The following is a 21645-nucleotide window of genomic DNA, read 5'->3' on the forward strand; positions in this document are numbered from 1 at the left end:
GTTCTAAGAGGAACTTTACCATAAAGAGGGAGTACTGAGGAGGAAGCAACCCTCCTAATATAAGTATTCGTTTTAAGCTTTGTTGTTGCTCTTTACTTTCAGTTGAAGAAGCTTGTTTTTTATATTTAATTTCTGATTGTTTTAAATAGTGTCGGGAAATCTGGCTTCCCATACATGGAAAATTCCTTCCCCCTACGGAAAGTTCCTCCATGAAAAGTTCCTCCTACGTAAAATACCCCCCGCTAGGAATTTTTTCCCCAGACAATTCCATTTTAGCTGAAAATTTTCCCCGGAAAATTTCTCGCCGACGATGCCTAGTGAAAAATTTTTCTTGCTACACTTTAATTTGAAAAAGACTTTAATTTCTTATTGCTTTTAAAATCATACTTGAAATCCCCTCCTCTGTGGAAAAGTTTTTCACATATACCCTCTCCCCTCCGTCCAGCTCTCTAGTAGAAGTTGCTCCTGCATAATATTCCCTCTAGAGAATTTATTCCTTGGTCACTTGAATGAGCTGAATTTGATTGTGTAACTTTTATTAAAATTCCTTGACTTTTATGGCTGCTCCCTCCCCCTTTTAGAAAATCAGGCAAATTTTCTCAGGATCGTAGCTTTTGATGGGCATCATTAAATCTAATCTGTTTGATATATTTGAAATCAAAATAAATGGTCTATTCTTTATTGGTAACACTAAACTTAATGAATTTTATATATTACGAATCAGCCTAATAAACCGATACTCTATTGATATAAAGATTCCATTGTTAAGAGTTTAGGTTAATATTAAGCCTCTTCGCTCCTCACTTAAAATCGTTGTTACGAAGTGTTAGACTCCAAAGATTCAAAATTCAGTATGTTTAAAAAGGGTTTAAACATGGGTTAAACAAGGGTTAAACCTCCCGTAAAATAACCCCCCCCCCCGTGGAAAATACTTAATATTTTTTTGGAAAATTGGCATCAAGAGATTTTCTGTCCTGAAAAAACAATCTAGATAGGTCATGAAATTGAGAAAATTTATTAAAAGCCTTAATTTCGGAATAGAAAATTCATACAAGTGATATCATATTCATGAGCACAAATTAAGAGCATGAATACATGAATACATAGTTAAGTATAAAATAAGAAGTGTAATGAGATTATTTGCAAAAAATGTTTTCAGCAGTTTCATAATACCCAGAGGACAAAACTTAAATTAACAATTGCTTAAAATGAACAAAGTGTAATGTAAATCCACAATGGGTGAATATGAACAATATTCACCCAGGTCTCAGACGACCTGAGAAATCTAAATTTTCAACGGTCGAAAATTTACAACCTAGGCCGTCAAATGTGACCAGACCAATCTGAGCCACAAAGGTAGAGGTAATTGAAAAAAATCCTGAAGTAATGATAAACGAACATGAAGAAACAAAGAAATTTGTGGACCAAAAATAAGTGGCTGCGAAAAATAGAACGAGCCATAAATGAAAGTGAAGAACAAAGAAATATACAGTTACAAGACATAAGAAAACGATGATCAGGACGAGTCAAAAATGAAAGTGAATAACAAAGAAGGATGTGATTAGAAGATATGTGACAGCAAGAACAAAGGAATAGGTGGTTAGAAAGATAAGTGGCAGCGAACAAGCGCAAGAACCAGAACGTGTCAAAAATATAAAGTGAAGAACAAAGAATTTTGCGGAGAATGTATCATAAACGAAATCGAAGAACAAAGAATTGTGATGTTAGAAGACAAGCAACAGCGAGATTCAGAATGAGTCAAAAATTAAAGCGAAGAAGGAAACAAATAGACCTAAAAAACCTAGAAAGTGTCAAAAAGAATCAGAACATGTCAAAAATGTAAAGTGAAGAACAAAGAATTTTGCGGAGAACATATAATAAATGAAATCGAAGAACAAAGAATTATGATGCTAGAAGACAAGCAACAGCGAGATTCAGAAGCGGAGAAGGAAAAAAATAAACCTAAAAAACCTGAAAAGATACCGTAAAATGCGCAACTGTTAATTACAAGTCATTAGGACCATCCAATGTTGTGTGTATTTACTGTGGAGCCTTTGGTAGTTGGCTTTTTGAAGAGCATCACATACACTCCACGAAATTCTACGAATAAATTTGAAATTCAAACTCATGTTACGCTTTAGCTTCATTCAACGTAAGCGATGTTCGAACCATCAATAGTCGTAATGCTTTCAGCTTCGAAGTAGCTGGACGAATTTATCACAAAATCATTATAATGGTACATCCATTATAAGCCCCTGAAGGGAATTTTGAACCTTTATGTGGCCAAAAATTCTTGTTTGACCCCAACGGAGCTGTTGAAGAACGCACAGCACATCTTTAAAATTATGGGATATCTTGTAACCTAATGGATTTCTTAGAAAAAAAATATTGCGAGACAGAAATAACCAAAGGTTGGCTGAAAATAGGAGAAGTGATAGGAGAAGTGATAGGAGAAGAGAAGAATAGGAGAAGCTTCACTGGGACAACAGTCTCTGTTAGAAGACAGTTGCTAATGAGAATTGATATATATACATATATATATATATATATATATATATATATATATATATATATATATATACATATATATAAATTTATATATATATATATATATATATATATATATATATATATATATATATATATATATATATATATATATATATATATATATATATATATATATATATATATATATATATATATATATATATATATATACATAAAAGCCTGCTACTTAGCCGTGCAGGCGACCGGCTATGAACCTCTGATCTCTCGGTATTATGGAGGGTCAAGTCATCCCCAAAGCCTACGTTATTAGAGCTTTTAGCAACGCTGAATCAAATGGCTATCTCAAAATTTTTATCAGATGTCTTTTGAGAAAAAAGCGTAGTGACAAGAGGACTATTTGCAATCCAATCCATTTGATTACTTAAAAGAGATCAAGAAATTTGGGTATCCGTTTAGGTGAGCCCTCTCCTAATCTTCTTGGTCTATTGGTTTGATACGATCACCCTTGAAAAAAAAAGACAAACAAATAGACAAATAAACACACATACATGATCTTTCTTGCGGCCAAATACAAAAGTCTACATTTTTGTGGGCAGGAGTTTGAAACCTCTACAAAAGGGCTCTCTGATTTCTTGAATCTGATGGTAATGATCGACTGACTTTTCGTGGTCGTTCCCCCCATTTTAGAAGGTTTGGCAAATTTTCTGAGGCTCTTAGTTTTGATCGGCATAAGTAAACTCGATGAATTCTAAATATTTGGAATCAATATAAAAAGCCAATTCTTTTGATATAGTTAAATATAGATGTTTTTAGGCAATTGGATCTACTACAAAAAATCTACTTCAATTCTTTATTTTTTTCTGGCTTTATTTAATTTACATTACCGTAGCATACAAAAAGACCGTTTAGCTAGCTTTTCGATGGCCCTTGGTTGGCTTTGTCTAGATTGTAAGTAGATCTTGCTCCACTTTGGCAGCAGTTCAATCTACAAATGGGTTCCGTCATATATAGTAAATAGATCACGCTATTTTAACGGATATGAAAAAAGCAGGAAAATTGCCTTTACAATTTTCAAACTATTTTTAACTTATTTTTCCATCTGAAGAATACAAAGCGAATTTCAAAAATGTAACTTACGAGATCAATAAATCTGAATCTCAGCTACTGAATGAAAAAAAAAAATTATCTAGCGTTGAAATATTAAAACCGCCGAGATATTAAAACTGAAATATTAAAACTACCGAAAAATAACGTACCAAAACTTGCATAGGGAACATGTACCTTAACTATATTATAAATTATTTAAACTCTTCTTCTTATATTTCAGGTCATGCGATGAAAAAAAGGGCGGACTCATTGACCGAGTCGTGCTCGGATCTGCTTGACCTCGAAGAAGGTTTGTTTGGACTTCATACAACGCTGCATCCACATAACAAAATGAAGACAAATTGTACACAAAAAATGAACAACAATGTGAACGCAGTTACTGTGGAGACAGACGTGTGATTCAATGATATGGTTTTCCAAATGCTGCTTTTAAGAGGTAAACCTGCTTGAATGTATACAGGCCGTTATGCTGATTTGGCTATTATGAGTAAGCCCATGTTGATGTATACGTGAATTTAATATAAAATTGGCGATTATCGGTAAACCTACCTTGATGTACATCCAGCTCTATTGTCAAATCAGCCATTATAGGTCAATTGACACTGATGGACACACTACCGTATTGATTGTATGGGTCGTAGCAGACCATACTCAAAGTGCCCTCCAACTTGAAGTTTTTACCTTATTTTCAACATCGTGTTTTGCTTAGTTGTTCAATAAGTAGGAAAACCTTTCCTTGCTGCCTCAGAGCCTAAATATTAATCTAGTGTAGGCCTACTGTTTGAGAATACCTTTGAAAAGTGGAATTTGAAAATATTCTTTCCTAATTGAAGGAATCATAAAAAAAAATTAAAAATTGCGAAAACTTCCAAATCTTTATATTTATTCGAATATTACCGCAGGATTAATCTAGACTAATGTGGAGAATTTCATTGTTAGAGGGTAAAAAGATGTTGCTTATAATATGATTAAGAAAACTATGCATGAATTAAAATATTTGAGTAATCTTACTTCCAGGAGAGTTAGATAAAATATGCGTTTACGACTGCAAAATGTCAAAGTTAACAATTATTAACCACCCATTATACATACTCAGATATACTGAATCTGAATATTCAATCTTTAGGTACTAATATACTGACACAAATTATTAGATCCAATTTGAAAGAGAATCATGTATCCAGAAAGTTGATGATTTTTTTTTTTTTTTTACTGTTTCTGAATCTAAACACGAGCTCCTTGTTGAATCCTGACGAGCTGCCGCCACTTATCATTAAGGATGATTACCTATACGTGGAAGAAGAAATCTAAAGAACATTAGGAAGAGGCCAAGAGAGAGAGATAAGGCCCTCACTCTTGGAAAACAAAAGAAATTAAGCTTTTTTCGATTCGAGACTTAAACTCTCGTGTATTTTCTCAATTTTATCTTCAGATTTACATTTATTTTCAAGCCATTCTCAATGAAGATATTATTACCTATTAAAATGTCTAATGTGTTTAGTTTGCTGCCATTACACATGTTGCATCAAACATTCTCCCACCTGTAATCTGCCTTGTTTCACTGACGAAAGTTTCTTAGCTTCGTTCTTGCTCTATTAGCCTATTATTTGAAACTGCAATAAATATAGATTCGGTCCAGAAACAAAACCAAAAGAATGGGAGGCATAAGAGATGGGCTTAGGTCGCTCAGCGGAACCGTGTTACAATAAAGTTTCTTGTATACTACTATGAAGCAAAAGCTTTTATTCAAAACAGACTTTAAATTGAAAGTAGATTTAAGTTGAATCCAAGTGCTTATACATCAAACAGTTCGTGGAAACGGAATTTTGATATCAATAGTTCAATCAAAAGAATCTCATTTTAATGCTGATTTTAAAAATATAATTTCCATCAAGTTTAATCTTACCTATCAAAAGTTACGAGCCTGAGAAAATTTGCCTTATTTTAGAAAATTGGGGGACACACCCCCTAAAAATAATAAAATCTTAACAAAAATAACATCATCAGGTTCAGTGTAATAGAAAACCCTACTGTAGAAGTTTCAAGCTCTTATCTACAATAATATGAAAAAAACTTCGTTTTCTTAAAGAGTTAAAGAGGCTGCGTCCCAAAGTCGAACCTTAAAACGTACAGGAATTAGAAGAGGCAGTTGGGGGGCTGCCGCCCCCCAAACCCCCAGCTTTTAAAGACTCTTTTGTACAGGTTTTTTGTTTTTTTGCTAACCCCCCGCTCTTGGCTTCGGAAAGGCCCTCTTTTAATTAACAAAAAATTGAAATGAATGAATAATGGAATAACTTCGAAAAATGTTAAACACAAGAGGACAGGAGAACCATTGCGCCGAAACTAGTAATTAGTAACAATGAAGTCCCTCCACAAAAAAAACCTGTACAAAAGAGTCTTTAAAAGCTGGGGGTTTGGGGGGCGGCAGCCCCCCAACTGCCTCTCCTAATTCCTGTACGTTTTAAGGTTCGACTTTGGGACGCAGCCTCTTTAACTCTTTAAGAAAACGAAGTTTTTTTCATATTATTTCTGTACGTTTTTCTACAATCCATGGTGGATGTAATTTAATAATTCCTGTACTCCTCGTACAGGAATTAGGAGAGGAACTTGGGTGGCTGCCGCCCCCCCTGCTTTTAAATCATTGTATAAAATAGAAAATAAATAGATAGAATGACCGAAATGTTTCTTTTGCTCATAAGAAGCTAATATTCTGTTATCTCTCAAATGATAAGCTGTCCAGGTGTTATCAAAATTTTTTTGATGTTGTGAAAAAAAACTGCCCGTAAGGGACTTGAACCCTTGACCCGAGGATTAAAAGTCTCACGCTCTACCAACTGAGCTAATAACTTGCATGTGTGTTAATATAACTTCTCAATAGATTTAAAAATTTCAAATTAACATGTGCTCTTATGGAGAGAAATCCGTTAATTAAATAGCTAATGGGTGGTTTCTGGAAAACAGGGAAGGAGTTATCAGATCGAGCTGAAATTTCGCAGATAAGCTCCTGGGCCATAGGGGACCTTAACTTGTGAATTTCAGCCCGATCGGACAACGTTAAAAGGGGTGGGGGGGTTGGAGGGTCGAAACTTTCGGGGGGTTACGATTTTCCTACGAAACTTTCCAGGAAAATTACTCGGAGAATTCCGCATCGAATGAGTCTTCGTACACCCAGATCTGATGTCGGATGTGACCTGTAGGCGTCTAGGAAAAAAAGTAAATGAATTTTAAGTGGCTATGCGTGGTTTCTGGAAAACAGGGAAGGAGTTATCGGATCAAGCTGAAATTTCGCGGATAAGCTCCTGGGCCCTAGGGGACCTTAACTTGTGAATTTCAGCCTGATCGGACAACGTTAAAGGGGGGCTTGGGTTGACAGGTCGAAACTTTCGGCCATATTTTCCCCATGAAGGAAAAGTTGGAGGGGGATGAAATTTTGCAGGTTTCTTAGTTGGAGCTCGGGCTACGAAATGGATCCCTCTCCATCCGTCTGCGACCACTGGAACCGAAGATCGCTTAACATTGTCGTGTGTCGCCTCTTTATAGAGGCACGAGTGTGCCTCCTTGAAAATGTGAAAGTTTGTATTTATTGCCAAAAGACAGATCACGGATGTGTGTTTATTTTTATTTTAATTTTTTCAGGGGTGATCGTATTGATCCAGTGGTCCTAGAATGTCACGAGAGGACTCATTCTAACAGAAATTAAAAGTTCTAGTGCCCTTTTTAAGTGACCAAGAAATTGGAGGGCACCTAGGCCCCCTCCCACGCACATTTTTTCCAAGGTTACCGGATCAAAATTTTGAGATAGCCATTCTGTTCAACTTAGTCGAAAACTTAATAACTATGTCTTTTGGGACGACTTAATCCCCCACAGTCCTCGGGGGAGGGGCTGCAAGTTACGAACTTTAACCATTGTTTACATATAGTGATGGTTATTATGAACTCTACAGATGTTTTCAGGGGGACTTTTTCGCATTGGGGTGAGGGGGAATTGGGGGAGGGGATTACGTGGGAGGATCTATCCATGGATGAATTTATCATGAGGGAAGAGAATTTCCTTGAAGGGTGTGCAGGATTTTCTAGCGTTATTTAAAAAAACAATAAGAAAATAAATAATTTTTTTTATTAACTGGAAGTAATGAGCAGCATTAAAACAAAAAACGAACATAAAATATTACGTATATAAGGGGGTTCGTCTCCTCCACTATACCTTGCTCTTTACGCTAAAGTATATCTAGTAATTTCATCTATTTATTCTACAGCCTTTGTGATTCGGGGGTCATTCTTAAAGACTTGGGACAAAATTCAAGCTTTAGTGTAAAGAGCGAGGTATTGACAAAATTTAAATTTCGTTTTATTTATTCATGTGCGGTGAGACAAAATCGAAACATGTATTACCCTAATTCAAAAACGTTCAGAAATTAAATAGAAAAAAAAACAAGTTTTTTTAACTGCAAGTAAGGAGCGACATTAAAACTTAAAATGAACAGAAATTATTCCATATATGAAACGGGTTGTCCCCTCCTCAGCACCTCGCTCTTTACGCCAAAGTGTTTTTATTGTTTTAAACAGTAAAGTTGTGATAAAGAATCAAACTTTAGCGTAAATAGTGGGGCGTTGAGGAGGGGACAGCCCCTTTCATATACGGAATAATTTCTGTTCGTTTTAAGTTTTAATGTGGCTCCCTACTTGCAGTTAAAAACGCTTGTTTTTTTTTATTTAATACAAGATAAGAGTTAGTCTACAAAAATTTCTATTAATGCGTTGTTTGACAGAAATGGTACTTAAAAAGACTGAGAAAAGGGTTAAAAAAAAGCTTGAAAAAACTAAAGTTCGCAAAGGCTTAAATTATCTAATTTTTTTTCTTTTTGAAATTTTGGGGAATTTTGCTGTAAGTTTATTCAAAGCAAATTCAAAGTGGATTTATTCAAAGTAAGATTCCATTTAAAGTACATTAAATTTAAAGTGGACTTTTTAACTTTTTCCAGAATCAATTTTACAGTAAAGACAATTTTGCTACTTTAGATTCTGCATTCCTGCACTCTTATGACCTTTTCTGCTATATGACACGTTTGTGTAAAGCCAAATAAGCACAAAGTATAAAGGACGCAAGAGTATATGTCTCCCTTATTTAGAATATTGTGCCCGTCTTCTCCCTAAATAAGAAGAGGGGCTTAATAAGGACTCCTCCTATGGGACTAAGCTTGTCAATCACTTTAAGCGATTTTGCTTTTTATCAATTTAGGGTTGAAGAAGTTTAAACTTAGCCTTCCTCTGAGAGGAAGAAACTGTGAAACTTTTCGGAGTTGAGGTCACAAGATAACTTTCTGTAGCCTTGCTGAAATATATTGCCTTTGTTGTTAAACTCTGGAATGCTTGTCAGTAACTCTTTTTCGGTATTAGCTACCATGTCAGTGCAATTGATAGAAATAGTGAGAAATTTTAAGCAATATTTTTCAGCGTAGCGCAAACTGAGCTTTAGTCTTAACGCTGCTAGCTAGAGCAGTGATGTAGGATTTTTTTAAGTGAAGAAAACTATTTTATCAACGATATATTTATAAACGAATATTGTGATAAACGAATCAAACAGTTCGTGGTAAAAAAAAAACTATTATTAAGGAAGTAAGCGGGCTAATAGTAGCTTAAATTCTAAAAATGGGAGTTTTAGTAACAATTAGTATGCTTATTCCAAATACACAATAACTTTCGAAAAAGGGTGGTATACCCTCAAACAGGTAAAAGACCTGTATGCGAGTCACCCCATCGAATCTAGTATATTATGGAACCCTTAGGTTTCAAGCTCCTATCAATAAAAATGTGGAATTTCGTATTTTCTTATTGGAAGATGGCCCATCCAAACCAAAAGTAAATTTCTAGCTCCTTTCTAATCTGCCATATAGATGGCGCCATAGTTAAATTGTACTTTTTGCATGTTGTGCAACCAAATTGCGATACTGCCCAAAAAGAGCGAAACTGAAAATTCTGAGAGAGAGCAAATTTTGAGAGAGCATCAATGTAAACCAAATTACATTACTGCCCAAAAAGATAATAAAATTAAACCAAACCACGATACTGTAGGTTATATAAATTTATTTACAATACATACTGTTTGTGGGCAATGGGTGCACGCACCTTGTATATGCAGAATACATATGCAGTGGGGGTAAAAGCTCCCACATATGAAGAGGTGATATTCTTTTTAAAAATTACATTTAAGTTCTGAAATTAAATTTGCTAAATCAGCTCTTTCTCTCGAAGCATCGCTGTGCAAAAGTTAAAATTGCATTTGAAATGTTGGCTTTGAGGGGGTTAGCCTTCCTCTTATTTAGGACTACCTTATGAAAAACTCTTGGTGCATTTTGGAAAACAAATAGAAGTTTTAGGAACAAAAGACATATTTTCTCTAATGAACGCAAAGAGGGACGTTAAAACTTCAAAGACAGAAAAATTGTCCTCTATATCAGGAGAGCTTCCGCCTCCACAACCAACTGCTCTTTCAACAGTCCATGGTAGGGAACCATGGGCAAGGAGCGATTCAGCCCAATAGTGACCGAAATAAAAAAAAAACTTTGATTACAATAGATACATCTGACATATCGGCCTTTAATTCCGATTGTAAATATATAAAATTCGTTAATTTATAAAGTTTGTTGTATGTTCGAAAAGGGTAGGAAACATGGGAGGGGGCAATGTATACCATAGTAGTGCAACAACGTAAAATAAAAGAATTTAATTCATGTGTCAGAAAAACTTGGGGGGGGGAGGTAGCTGAAGTGAAGTTTTTGGAATAAATAATATTGTCTTTTTTTCTCATTCGAACGAAACTAAAAAATTCTTATGCCGTTTTTAAGGGATTAAAAAGATTGAAGGACAATTATTATCCCCCCCACCCCATATTTTTCCTCGAAGACATCCGATTAAAATTTTGAGATTGAGCGTTTGATTCAGCATACTTGAAAGATCTAATAAGATCTAATAGCTATACCTTTGAGGATGACGTGAATCCCCCCGTATTCCCTTTCAATAGGGCTGTAAGCTCTCGGAGGACTCAACGGGATAAAAACCTAAGGGGGAATTTTTCAGGGAAATATTACTCAGGGGAAGGTAAGGCAATTTCCTGATATTTTTTTGAAAATGATCCAAAATTAAAATAAAAAACAAATTTTTTCAACTGAAAGTAAAAAGTAGCATTAAAACTTGGACAGAACAGGAATTATTCTGTACCTGAGGGGGGCTGTTCCTTCCTCAACCCTCGCTCCTTACGCTAAAGTTTGAATTTTTGTTACAATTCTTTAAGAAAGGCTGCTCAATCACAAGGGCCGTTGAATTGTAATGACAAGTATTTCTAGAGAGCTTCAACAATTTAGCGTAAAAAGCAAAGGCTGCGGAAGGGCAGTCCCCTCATATATGGAATAATTCCTGTTAATTTAAACTTCAATGTCACTCCTTATTTTCAGTTGGTATTTTTTTTTTATTTGATACTCTAAGGGGGCCCTTTTCCTTCAATTTCCTTTAATAGACAAGGACATCGGATTTGGAAGAGAAAGTCTTCTTAAAGAACTAAAAGACTTCAGCGTTGAGGAGGAGGTAGCCCTCTTATATAAGGAAAAATTTATGTATATTTTTGTAAGTCTCATTGTCACTCTCTACTTTCATGAGAGAAAACTTTTTTTTTTTATTTAATTACTGCAAGAAATTAGTCAGGACAAGTGTACAAATTCAGTTGCTAATGCATTATTTTTCACGACATGACCTCCTGTAACACTTTTTAAATTGCAAAGACTGACGTAGACCCATACTTATTATAATTGGGTTGTCCCCCGAGAACCATATTCAAATCAAACAGCTTGCGGTAAGGAACTGTAAGTAAGGAACGACATGGCTCGATAGTGATTGAAACTCTTGAAACAGAACTTTAAAATCAGTACATACATCAAAAGAATCAGCTTTTTATCCTGATTCAAAATCTATAAAGTTCATTGATTTTAATGTTATCCATCAATAGGTATGAGCCTGAGAATATTTGCCCAATTTTTGAAAAATGGGGTAACATTCTCAAATCGTAAAACGACCTTAATAATAATCCTGCCATTGGATTCAGCATATAAGACAACTCTAGTGTAGAGTTTTTTTTAAAAGAATAAAGACCTGGGATGCGCGTTTATTTGTTTGTTTTTATTTTTTCCTTAGTAAAATAATTGTAGTAAAGTAATTGCTTAGTAAAGTAATTGCATCAATTTAGTAATCCTGGATGATTGGGAGAGGGTCTATTTGATCAGAAATCAAAAGTTCTAGTGCCACATTTAAATGATCAAAAGGATTGGAGAAAAGCAGGCCCTCTCCCACCCTTCTTTTCTCAAAAGCTCTGTAGCTATCTCTTCGTGGATAACAAGACACCCCCCCCCTAAGCTACAAAATTTACAAATTGTTATATTTGTTATATGAATTTACACGTATAATATTATGCATAATATTATTATTATTAGAAATAATACAGACATTTTCTTAGGGGGAATTTCCTGATTGGGGGAATTTTTCACGGTGAGCATTGTCCATAGGGAGGAAGGTTTCCAGGTTGAGCTTTCCAGAAAAATTCACGCTGGGCGACTTTACCAGAATTTTTATACGATATTCTTTTTATTTGTTTCACTTTGTCTTAGCCGACAAAATTAACATGTAGATACGTTCCAGAGGAAATTTTAGTGTGATTGAAATTGTCTGTAGGGTTTTTGTCAGTAGAGGAACTTTTTACGGGAAAAATTTTCAGTGGAGTTTTCCACGGGATCAACTTTCCAATGGAGTATGGTAATTTCAGTGAAAGGTTTTCCACGGAGGTTGGATCTCTGACATGATTTGAAAAACAAAATAGAATTAAAGTCTTTCTCAAATGGAAACTTGCAAAGGAGTCTTTTTCAGGTGGAATCGCCCACGATAAATTTTCCTAGGAGATTTTAAACGAGGTTGGAATTGTAAGGGAGAAATTCCCCGAAAAAAATTTTACGTGGGACAAACTTCATTTTGAGAATTTTTCTGTAGTGGGAGGGAATTCTCCATGGAGGGAGCTGGATCTTTCGGTATTTATTTGAAAAACGATCAGAAATTAAATAAAAAAGACAATTTTTTCAGCTCAAAGGAAGGAGGAACATTAAAACCTAAATCGAACAGATATTATTCCGTATGTGAAGGGGGTTACCCCCTTCTCAATACCTCGCTCTTTACGCTACAATTTGGCTTTTCTTCCAAATTCCTTAAGAATTACTCTTCAAACACAAAAGCGGTTTAATTCAACTAAGAAGCGTTTTAAAAGATCTGAAATACTTTATAGTAAAGAGTGAGGTATTGAGGAGGGGGAAACCCCCTTTTTATATGAAATAATCCACGTTGGTTTTAAATTTTAATGTTGCTACTCACTTTAAATTGGAAAAAAAAACTTTGCAAATAAAAAACTGACATAAAATTGCAAAAACTATCATCCTATCAATAAGAGTTTGACATAGTTATGAATGACATAATCCAATCATGGCAATCGAAAAAATTTTTATTGGAAGCAGAACGAAATCGAAAATATTTGGTAATTAGATAGTGACGTTTAAACTAAATAAAAAAACTTATTTGTCACCTTCGATTTTCCATGGCAGTATATCGTTTGCTTATCTTATTTAACTTTGACTTCTGCATCAGGCTGCACAATTCTTACATCATCTTCCTTTTTCTTCTAGTGGGCCATCAGTGATGCAAGACTTCAAAAGCCAAGTTAGAGAGCTTGCTTCTCAACAAAAGTTCTGTGAACAACCAGCAATACTCATGCCTACGAATAGATGGCATGGTGACATAATTTGTGATATCGCTCAATTCTAGTCACTTCTGCGTGTATTTTAAATTTTATCGGCTTTTTTATTCCTACAGTGCTGTCCTTTAAACAGGGTTGAGGAGATGAATTCTTTTTCTTAGATTGAACCTTGTGACTTTATGCAGAGTTGCCAAGTATTGGCTGATTGTTAGTAAAAAAAAATTCTTTATATTTTTTTAAAGCGAGTAAATTGATTACAACTTTGAAAGAAAGCTCATTGAAATAAAAAAAAAATACTTGGCAACTCTGCTTTAATTATAGGCTTGATACGAGCAGACAAGCGGGTTCGATACCAAGAGCCAAAAATTTGTCAGATTTCGTTATTGTAAATTTTACTATTACTAAACTGCCTTAAATATTTTAATCGAATTTAGATATAAAATCTTGCAGTGTCAAAGCGTATGGGAATGAACAGTGGATGTAATTAAGGGAAATAAATATTTAGTTCTTTTTAACTATTAAATATCCAAAAGTTTGAGTTTCTATGTTATAGGGACGGGTTTCCTAGGAGAGATATTTTAACGTGTGAACGTTGAAAAGGAATTTTTTTGTCAAATTCTGAAACTAAAACTTCTATCCTCAATGCCTTTAATTAGACATGATTTTTCTGAAAAAAAACTAAATAAACAGAAAATGTAAATCCAAATTTCATATTAGCTGTAAAAACAAAAAAAAATACGTTTTTCAGCTTAGTGAAATAACAACCTATACTAAAGTTTACATAAGTAAGCACAATACTTGTGTTTAAAACAAGAAAAACGATATATTAGGATAGTACTAGAACTGTCATTGGAAGAATAAAGTGTAAGATAATGTGGAACAGGTGCACATTCGGAGAGCTACAGGAAGGGAGGTAGGGCACGCCTAGTCCCAAAATGATAGCTACAGGAAGAAAGACTGTGAAATAGGGATTTGATGAGTAAGAATGAGTGTCCGTTTAGTTTTTAATTCGATTTACTGGGAGTGAGAGCAATTTATGAAAATAAGTGCTGAAACTACATCGCTTATCGTGACAAAACAAAACGAAAAACGAGGAAGAAAAACGATGAATTGAAAAAAGAAGAAGAAATTTTGAAATTAATTTGGTTTAGACCTCCGCTCAACCAGCCGCAGTGCAAAATTAATTATACAAATATAAAAGAAAAACACAGACAGTATTAAGAGAGAAGCCCTTGAAGCAAATATCTAGTTGTGAACAAAGGACGGTTGAGTGTAAGTCTCGATTGAAGCATTGGCATTGTATTCTTCATTTTTCACTTGCTGTGATTACTCTTGTTTTTTCTTCGTTAATTTTTTTTTATGCTTGTTAGAGTAATTAAGTGAAAAAAAAAGAAGGTTGTTATGGAACTTTTTTAGGCATTAATCTTTAGAGTAAGAGCCGTGAGAATAATTTAATATATCCGACCAACCAGCCATTTCAAAGAGAAACAAAAGAATTTTGTTTTAACAGAGACGAGGGTCTAAAGGCAAAGAGGAAACGACAAGAATAGAATAAAATAGCTTGTATAAAATAGCAGTATTTTCAACAGATAAAAATCAAACAGAACTGGCACAGAAACAATAAGAGAAATAAAAAATAGTATGTAATGTATAAAAGATGAATAAGGAAAAAAAATTAAAAGAATCTAAAAAGAATAGAGAACAAAAAAGACTAAAATCCCAAAAAATGAATTAGTCTAGTTTTCCCTTTGTGAATTTATTTTGTTTTAACTTTTTTTTTATTATTTGGTCCTAAAATTAAGGATTTAGAGCTTTTGTTATGCCTCAAAAGAACCAGAATAAACTTTCTCACTTTCAAGAGTAAGAACCAGGGTTATAGATAAAAGTTTTTGGGTAGCAATGGGTATTTTCAGAGTGCAAATCGACCATAAAAGACAAGGAGATTGAGTTTGGTCCTGAAATTACGGATTTAGTACTGTTTTTATGCTTTAAAGAAACTAAAATCAGCTTTCTCATTTCTAAGAATAAGAACTGGAGCTGGAAACAAAAAGTTTTTGGATCGTTTTGAAATTTATAAATTACCAAACAAGTACAAAAAAGTAAGGGATCAAGCTTGGTACCAATAAAATTAAACATCTAGAGCTGTTATCATACTTCAAAAGGGTCGTTGCTGACATTCTCATTTCAAAAAGTGAGAATTGGATTTGGAGACAAAATTTTGGGCATTGTTTTGGTATTTATGAGTCACGATCCGAACAGTCCTGATAGTAATTCCTTCTTTATAATTGAACTTCCTTTTTTTAAAAAGGGAAAAAAATTAAACAGCTAGTAAAAATTTTGACTGAAATAAAAAAGAAAATATTTAAGATTAGGATTTGTAGTAAACATAAATATTATTCTATTAAAAGACTAGAAGTAATTAAAGCAAATTTTAAAATAAACAATATACTATTTATTTTCAAATTGAGAGTATCAAAGAACTATATATCTATTGATTACTAACGCATTTCAACGTAATACCTTGAAGTAGTTATTCTTTTCCCAGACCACACTACTTTTCTATGACGAAGAAACTAAATGTTCCGATAAGGATAACTCCATTTATTTAGACAATGAAAACAGTTACAAAAGTACTTTGATCACATATACAGCGGTCGTCATAAGTGGAAATACTACTGATGACGATGACGATGACTGATGATTTTTAATGATGACGACCGCTGTATATCTGTTTAAAACATCATGAAAACAAAGACTTTGTGCCTGTTTTCATTGTATAGATAAATGGACTTATCACCATTTGAATTTTTGTTTGTTTGGATTATGAACAAAACTAGAGAAGAAATAAGAGGCTCGGCAAGGCCAAAACAATATGCTTTTCTTCTCATGTCAGCTTGACTAGCTTGAATTTAGATCCGTTTGTAATGAAGAATTATATTAAATGTTAAAGTAACGCCTTTTTACTTACCTTTGAAGAGTTTAAATGGACTTAATAACTTTTCTTATCAATTACTATTATATTTCAACTTAGGCAATCCCCTGTTTTCTTGCTTTTTCCCCTAGTTTACATTAAACAAGAACGCCGCCTTGATATTTTACCAGGAGGAGGTGCATATTTCCAGGGTTGTGGGGATGTTAATTTGCAATTAACAGATGTGATGTTAATAAATAAAAGCGCTTTAAGCACACTAAAACATCTTTGTTAAATGAAATAAATCGATTTAAGAAGATCTCAGGACAAAAGAGGACAAATGTGATGGCTTAAGCCTAACAAAATATTTTTTTTTATTGTTCTCTTTTGTAAAAAGATCATTGCTCCATATGAGAAAATAAGATGAAAGAAAATATTGAGATGAGATGAGATGAGATGAGAAAATATTTTCTCCATGAGAAAATAACTTTTGTTACTCTATTATTTCAGAATCTTGACTGTCATGATTGATTAATTTTTAAGTTAAAAAACGACGCTAGTATTTATTTCCTGGCACAAAATCTTTTTAATGTGTCGTTAAATTGTAAGGTAAATTATCAGAATTGGCTGTAACTTTAAAAGCATTCATAAAATTGTCTCTATGCCTGTTGTTGAAAAAGTTGTATTTCATCCACATAAGGATTTTTTATTTATATTTTCAGTTTTTTTCCGAACTGTAGTGAGGACGCGATTTCGAATCCCAGTTTACCCAATTATTCATTTTGGGACGGGGGTCAGTGGTGTGACCTTGTAAGCTTAGCCAGAGTCGACCCAGCTCAAAATGGGTACCTGGAGAAATCTGGGGAAGTTAAACAGGAAGGGTGTGCGAAAGCACAGGATGGTTGGACCCCAGCCTCCCATTGCACTTCCTGGCCGAAGGGCCAAGAAACAGAGATCAGCACTACTGGTACGGACTGTAAAGTCTAATATCCTTTATGGATTACGGACTTTATCGGTACGGACTGTAAATATCCTTTACCTTTTTTTATAGTGAGATGTTTGAAAGAGGGAGCTGAATTTTTTTTACAGCAACAATTTCGTTTGATAGTTTATAACTGCCACCAACTAATTTTTTTTCTCATCATTTCAGAAGATTTTCTCGAAGAAAAAAAAATTCTAAATGGATAAAAAAGCGGACTCAGAAATGGTCAGATTTAAGTAATTTACTTTATATACTTTAAGGTCAACTTTATATACTTTAAGACTTTTTTTCAGATCAAGCAACAGTTTTAAGTGACTTGAAATCTATTTTTCAGTACATATTAAATCGTCATTCTAGCCATGTCTGTATTTTATCCAGAATTTGGACTACGCCTATTTTTTGACTCATTACTATAGCCAAAACTCGTCGAGCAGAATACATACGTGGCTATAAAGGGGTAATTCACCATTGTAAATTAACCACGAAAGCTTCAATCTATCAGCGGTCTCTGCGACCAAAATGTTGCAATAGTCAAGCGAATGATTATAATTTTATACTTGGCTATAATTAAACGTCAAGATGATTATCTTAAAACTCTAGACAAAAGATCTATTCAATTGAAATAGCGTGAACGAATGGGTACGAGATTCCTAAAAGGATATAAGCTGTACAAAAATAGATTACTTAAACATCGACTTTGACTTGTGCAAGATCTTATGCACAAGGAGCTTGAGTTACAAATGTTTCGCAACATAAAGCTACTTGGAGTGCAAAGGACAGTGAAAATATTTTTTTTTTCTGAAAAACGAAATAAAATTAACTTTCATTTTACTTTTCAATAGAATAAATTGGATATTCTGAATTGGTTAATGAGCAATTGAAGAATATTTATCTTCAAAAATTAAGAAAAATGGGAATCTACTTTTGAATGAAAAAGAGGTTAATAAACATTTTTTTTGTTGTATTAAGCATCAAAATAAAAAAAATACAAATAAGTGTGGGTAAAAGGTAAAAAAAAAAATGATTCTTAAAACATGTAACAGCAAAGAGCGTAAGAAGGTGAAACTTTTCTTTGAATGTGTAGTTGTTTTTGCGAATTCACAAGTTGTCGATCTTTGAATTCTTGCGAATAAAAATATTTAATTAAGAGATTTTTACGAATCGAATTATTTTACAGATTTTTATGAATAAAAATGATGTAAAAATTGACTTATTGGTTTTGCTCATTTGTTTTCACGGTTTAATATGGCCTCATTGACATTAAAGTGATACTACTCAAAAGGGTTCATAACTCCCACCCTAAAGGTAAACAATTAGTTCTCTTCTAGGTCAACGTCTTTCTTAGGTTCCTCGATTACTTTTTCAAATTAGGGGAGGAGATCACGATTTTCGTAAGGATAAAGGAATATAAAACTGGGTAAAGAGTCTGTGCAAGTAAAAAGAATATATTATTTTAGTTTAGTTCAGAAAATAAATAGGGACAGAAGGGCCAGAAAGGTGAACTGATTAGGGATGCAATACAAACCAAAAGGCAGAATAAACAGCAAATAACGTTTTATTCCTGAATCAATAATTAGACTTTTATGTTTTATGTTTTGAATTTGAGCTTTCCACCTTCAAAATAGGACAAAACTAATTCAATTGTACATTTCACTTTGGTTTTGGATTTTTTTTTTGTTTCATTCTGTGATTACTTTGTTGTTTTTTTTAGTTGTTTTGTCTATGCTTCCACGTAATAATTTCTTTTATTGTTGATATTGACCGCATTGTTCGCAGTTTTTTTTTGTCTTTTTACTCTTTGCTTATATTGAGGGAATCGTTTTTATAGAGTTAAATTATTCGCAGCTATATTCTTCACTGGCCTAAATTTCTGTTATATATATTATTTTTCTTTTTTATTGGCATTCTTTTTTTTAACTTGGAAAATAAGAAGAAGAGAAAATATTAAAATCTTCCTTACGGAAATTTGCAGAAAAGTTCTAGAACGTGAAATTAAGTTCCCTTTTAAGAGCTTACCAAAAATTGATTTCAAGCTAGCAAGAGCTAGCTTTCAAGCTAGCTTTCAAATCTATGGATGATTTTCACTTCAATTACAATTTTTAGTTATGATCTACAAGTCAAGAATATTTTACCACCAATAGAAAAATAGAAGTCATTTATTTTAACGCTTGTTGGTCGCTATTTTTTGTTGTTGTTGTTGTTGATGAGCTTTAAATTAAAAATTTTTTTATTATAAATATCAATCTGTAGTTGAAAAAATAATACTGGTGTTAATTTTGTAAAGTGAACACCTGAAGGTAAAAATCCTAATTTTGGTATGTCAAGACCTAATCCCACCTTTTTCTTTTCTTTTTTACATATCTCTTCAAGTCCAAAGTGTCTTTATTTATTATAATATCAAAAGCCAACTGTTTTACAGTATAGGAATGTGTATAAATATTTTTTTTAACTTTTATGTATATTCTGTTGCGTTTTCGGCATGTATTACTTTCGTTGACGTTAAAAACATTAGCTGATTTTGTAATTTTATTAAAATTAATGCAACTGTGGCAACCATGGTTTACCTATTGTGTTATTTAAAACCCTTGTTTAACGATTTATCTTATATCTTTCATTACATTTTTGTTTAGAGGGATGCCTTAAGTTTGTTGTGAGAAACAAAGTATGTGGAAAGGATTAAATTTAAGGTCATAGTGTACCCTTACCACAGCTCACCTTGATTTTTGTAATACATCACTTAAGCTAAAAAAATTTTTCAAATAAGCAAATTTCCGAAGGTTTGATTTGGATTAAACCTCTTCAAACATAGAAAGCTTTTTATAATTTTTTTATTTTAGTTTTTTTTTAGTTTTTTATTCTCTCAGATTTTATAAACTTTTTTTTTCAAAATGTGGTACGTCCTTTTTTGGCTTACAGAAATTCTTTTAAGCTCAGAATATCACTCCCAGAACTCTTTCTTTTACGTTTTAGAGTTTCGGTAATTAAAAAGATAAATTTACTTACAAAAAAAATGGATATATTTCAACAGCCATCAGAGACACCCAACGATGTTCCTTATAATGGTTGTTTGCATCCTTACAACCTATTATGTATTAAAAAAAATTGCTTGAAAAAGAATCGAATTGGTTTGCAAACATCTACTTCTCACTAAGGGTAAAAAAACCTATAATTAATAGACACAGGATATAAAATAATTGTAAAAATCAAATGTTTAGTTATGACTAAGATATAAGACTATAAAGATTGTTTAATCAAACTGTTTAATCAGAATACAAGCTGGAATGGAGGGAGTGTTTGTATAATAAAAATCCCGGAAATACCGCCAAAGACCAAACGTTACAATGTTATATTTTTGTCGTGCAAAAACTGGTACGAAAGAAGGTAAAATACGGTTGCCATATGTTTTCAATATATCTGCTGCGGTATTTCAAAGAGCGATACTCACATTCATTATAGGGGAAGGAGGGCAGAAAATTCGTTTCAGTTTTTTTTTTCAACTGTTATCATTGACAAATGGAGTGCACAGAAAAGTTCTTTTCAGGCCTCTAAGAAACGGTTTGAAATATTTCCACTGTTGAAGTTTGAATTTCCTAATTTTTCTTTTGTATGAGAAAAATTTAAAAAAATGCTTCAAAAATACTAAAAAGCTCCAATAATTGAGGCAAACTAGCTCAACCAGTTAAAAAAAATGTTTTCCAATCGAAGTGGTATTTTTGAATCTAATTTCATATAACTGTAAATATTAAATTATATTTAATTATATTAAATGTTAAATAATTGATATATATATATATATATATATATATATATATATATATATATATATATATATATATATATATATATATATGTGAATATAATGTGAGTACAATTGAGAATCTAATTCCAATCTAATGTGCTTCGAATAGCCGTAGCGGATGTGATGAAACCCCATTACCTCGCTTACGAATTTTAATTGTGTTTTTACATCTTATTCATTACGGTGCCTTAAATTGATTTTGCCATATCGATCTAACATTAGGTAGCAGCCGATGTTAAATCTTTTCCTAAGTTTGCTTTGTTATTATACATCTTGTTTGTTTTATTTATTTGTGTACTCGATATTTAGTTTCGTATCTATGTCATTGAAGCTGTCTCTTTATCTACCTATCCTTCTTGCATACTCCTCCCCTAAGCCTGTGGAATTTTTATAGTTAGAAGTTTTTCCTATAGTAGATTTGTTTTTTCAGTAAACATAGAATAAATTTCGCTTGTTATTTTGTACATTAAAATGTAAATATTATAAATACAGGAACATTGTCCTTTGTTACAAAAAATAAACTGTGTCCTAAATTCTCAATGACACTAAGT

General features: G+C 33.0%; 1 protein-coding gene across 4 annotated transcripts in view; it reads left to right on the forward strand.

Moving 5' to 3' along the window:
• Positions 1-20051, forward strand: part of LOC136038932 (potassium voltage-gated channel protein Shaker-like) — a 299836-nt gene extending 279785 nt beyond the window's left edge. For 3 of the 4 annotated variants that reach the window (XM_065722439.1, XM_065722438.1, XM_065722440.1), the window contains exons 7-8: positions 3839-4054; positions 13332-20051. In XM_065722439.1, coding sequence (XP_065578511.1) covers positions 3839-4017 — 179 coding nt within the window. In that variant the 3' untranslated portion in view covers positions 4018-4054; positions 13332-20051. Of the gene's footprint in view, positions 1-3838; positions 4055-13331 lie in introns of those variants that run through there. The other variant, XR_010620342.1, reaches the window with a different exon arrangement.
• Positions 20052-21645: the final 1594 nt, after the last annotated feature.

This window comes from Artemia franciscana, chromosome 18, assembly GCF_032884065.1.
Source record: "Artemia franciscana chromosome 18, ASM3288406v1, whole genome shotgun sequence".
Taxonomy (NCBI): Eukaryota; Metazoa; Arthropoda; class Branchiopoda; order Anostraca; family Artemiidae; genus Artemia; species Artemia franciscana.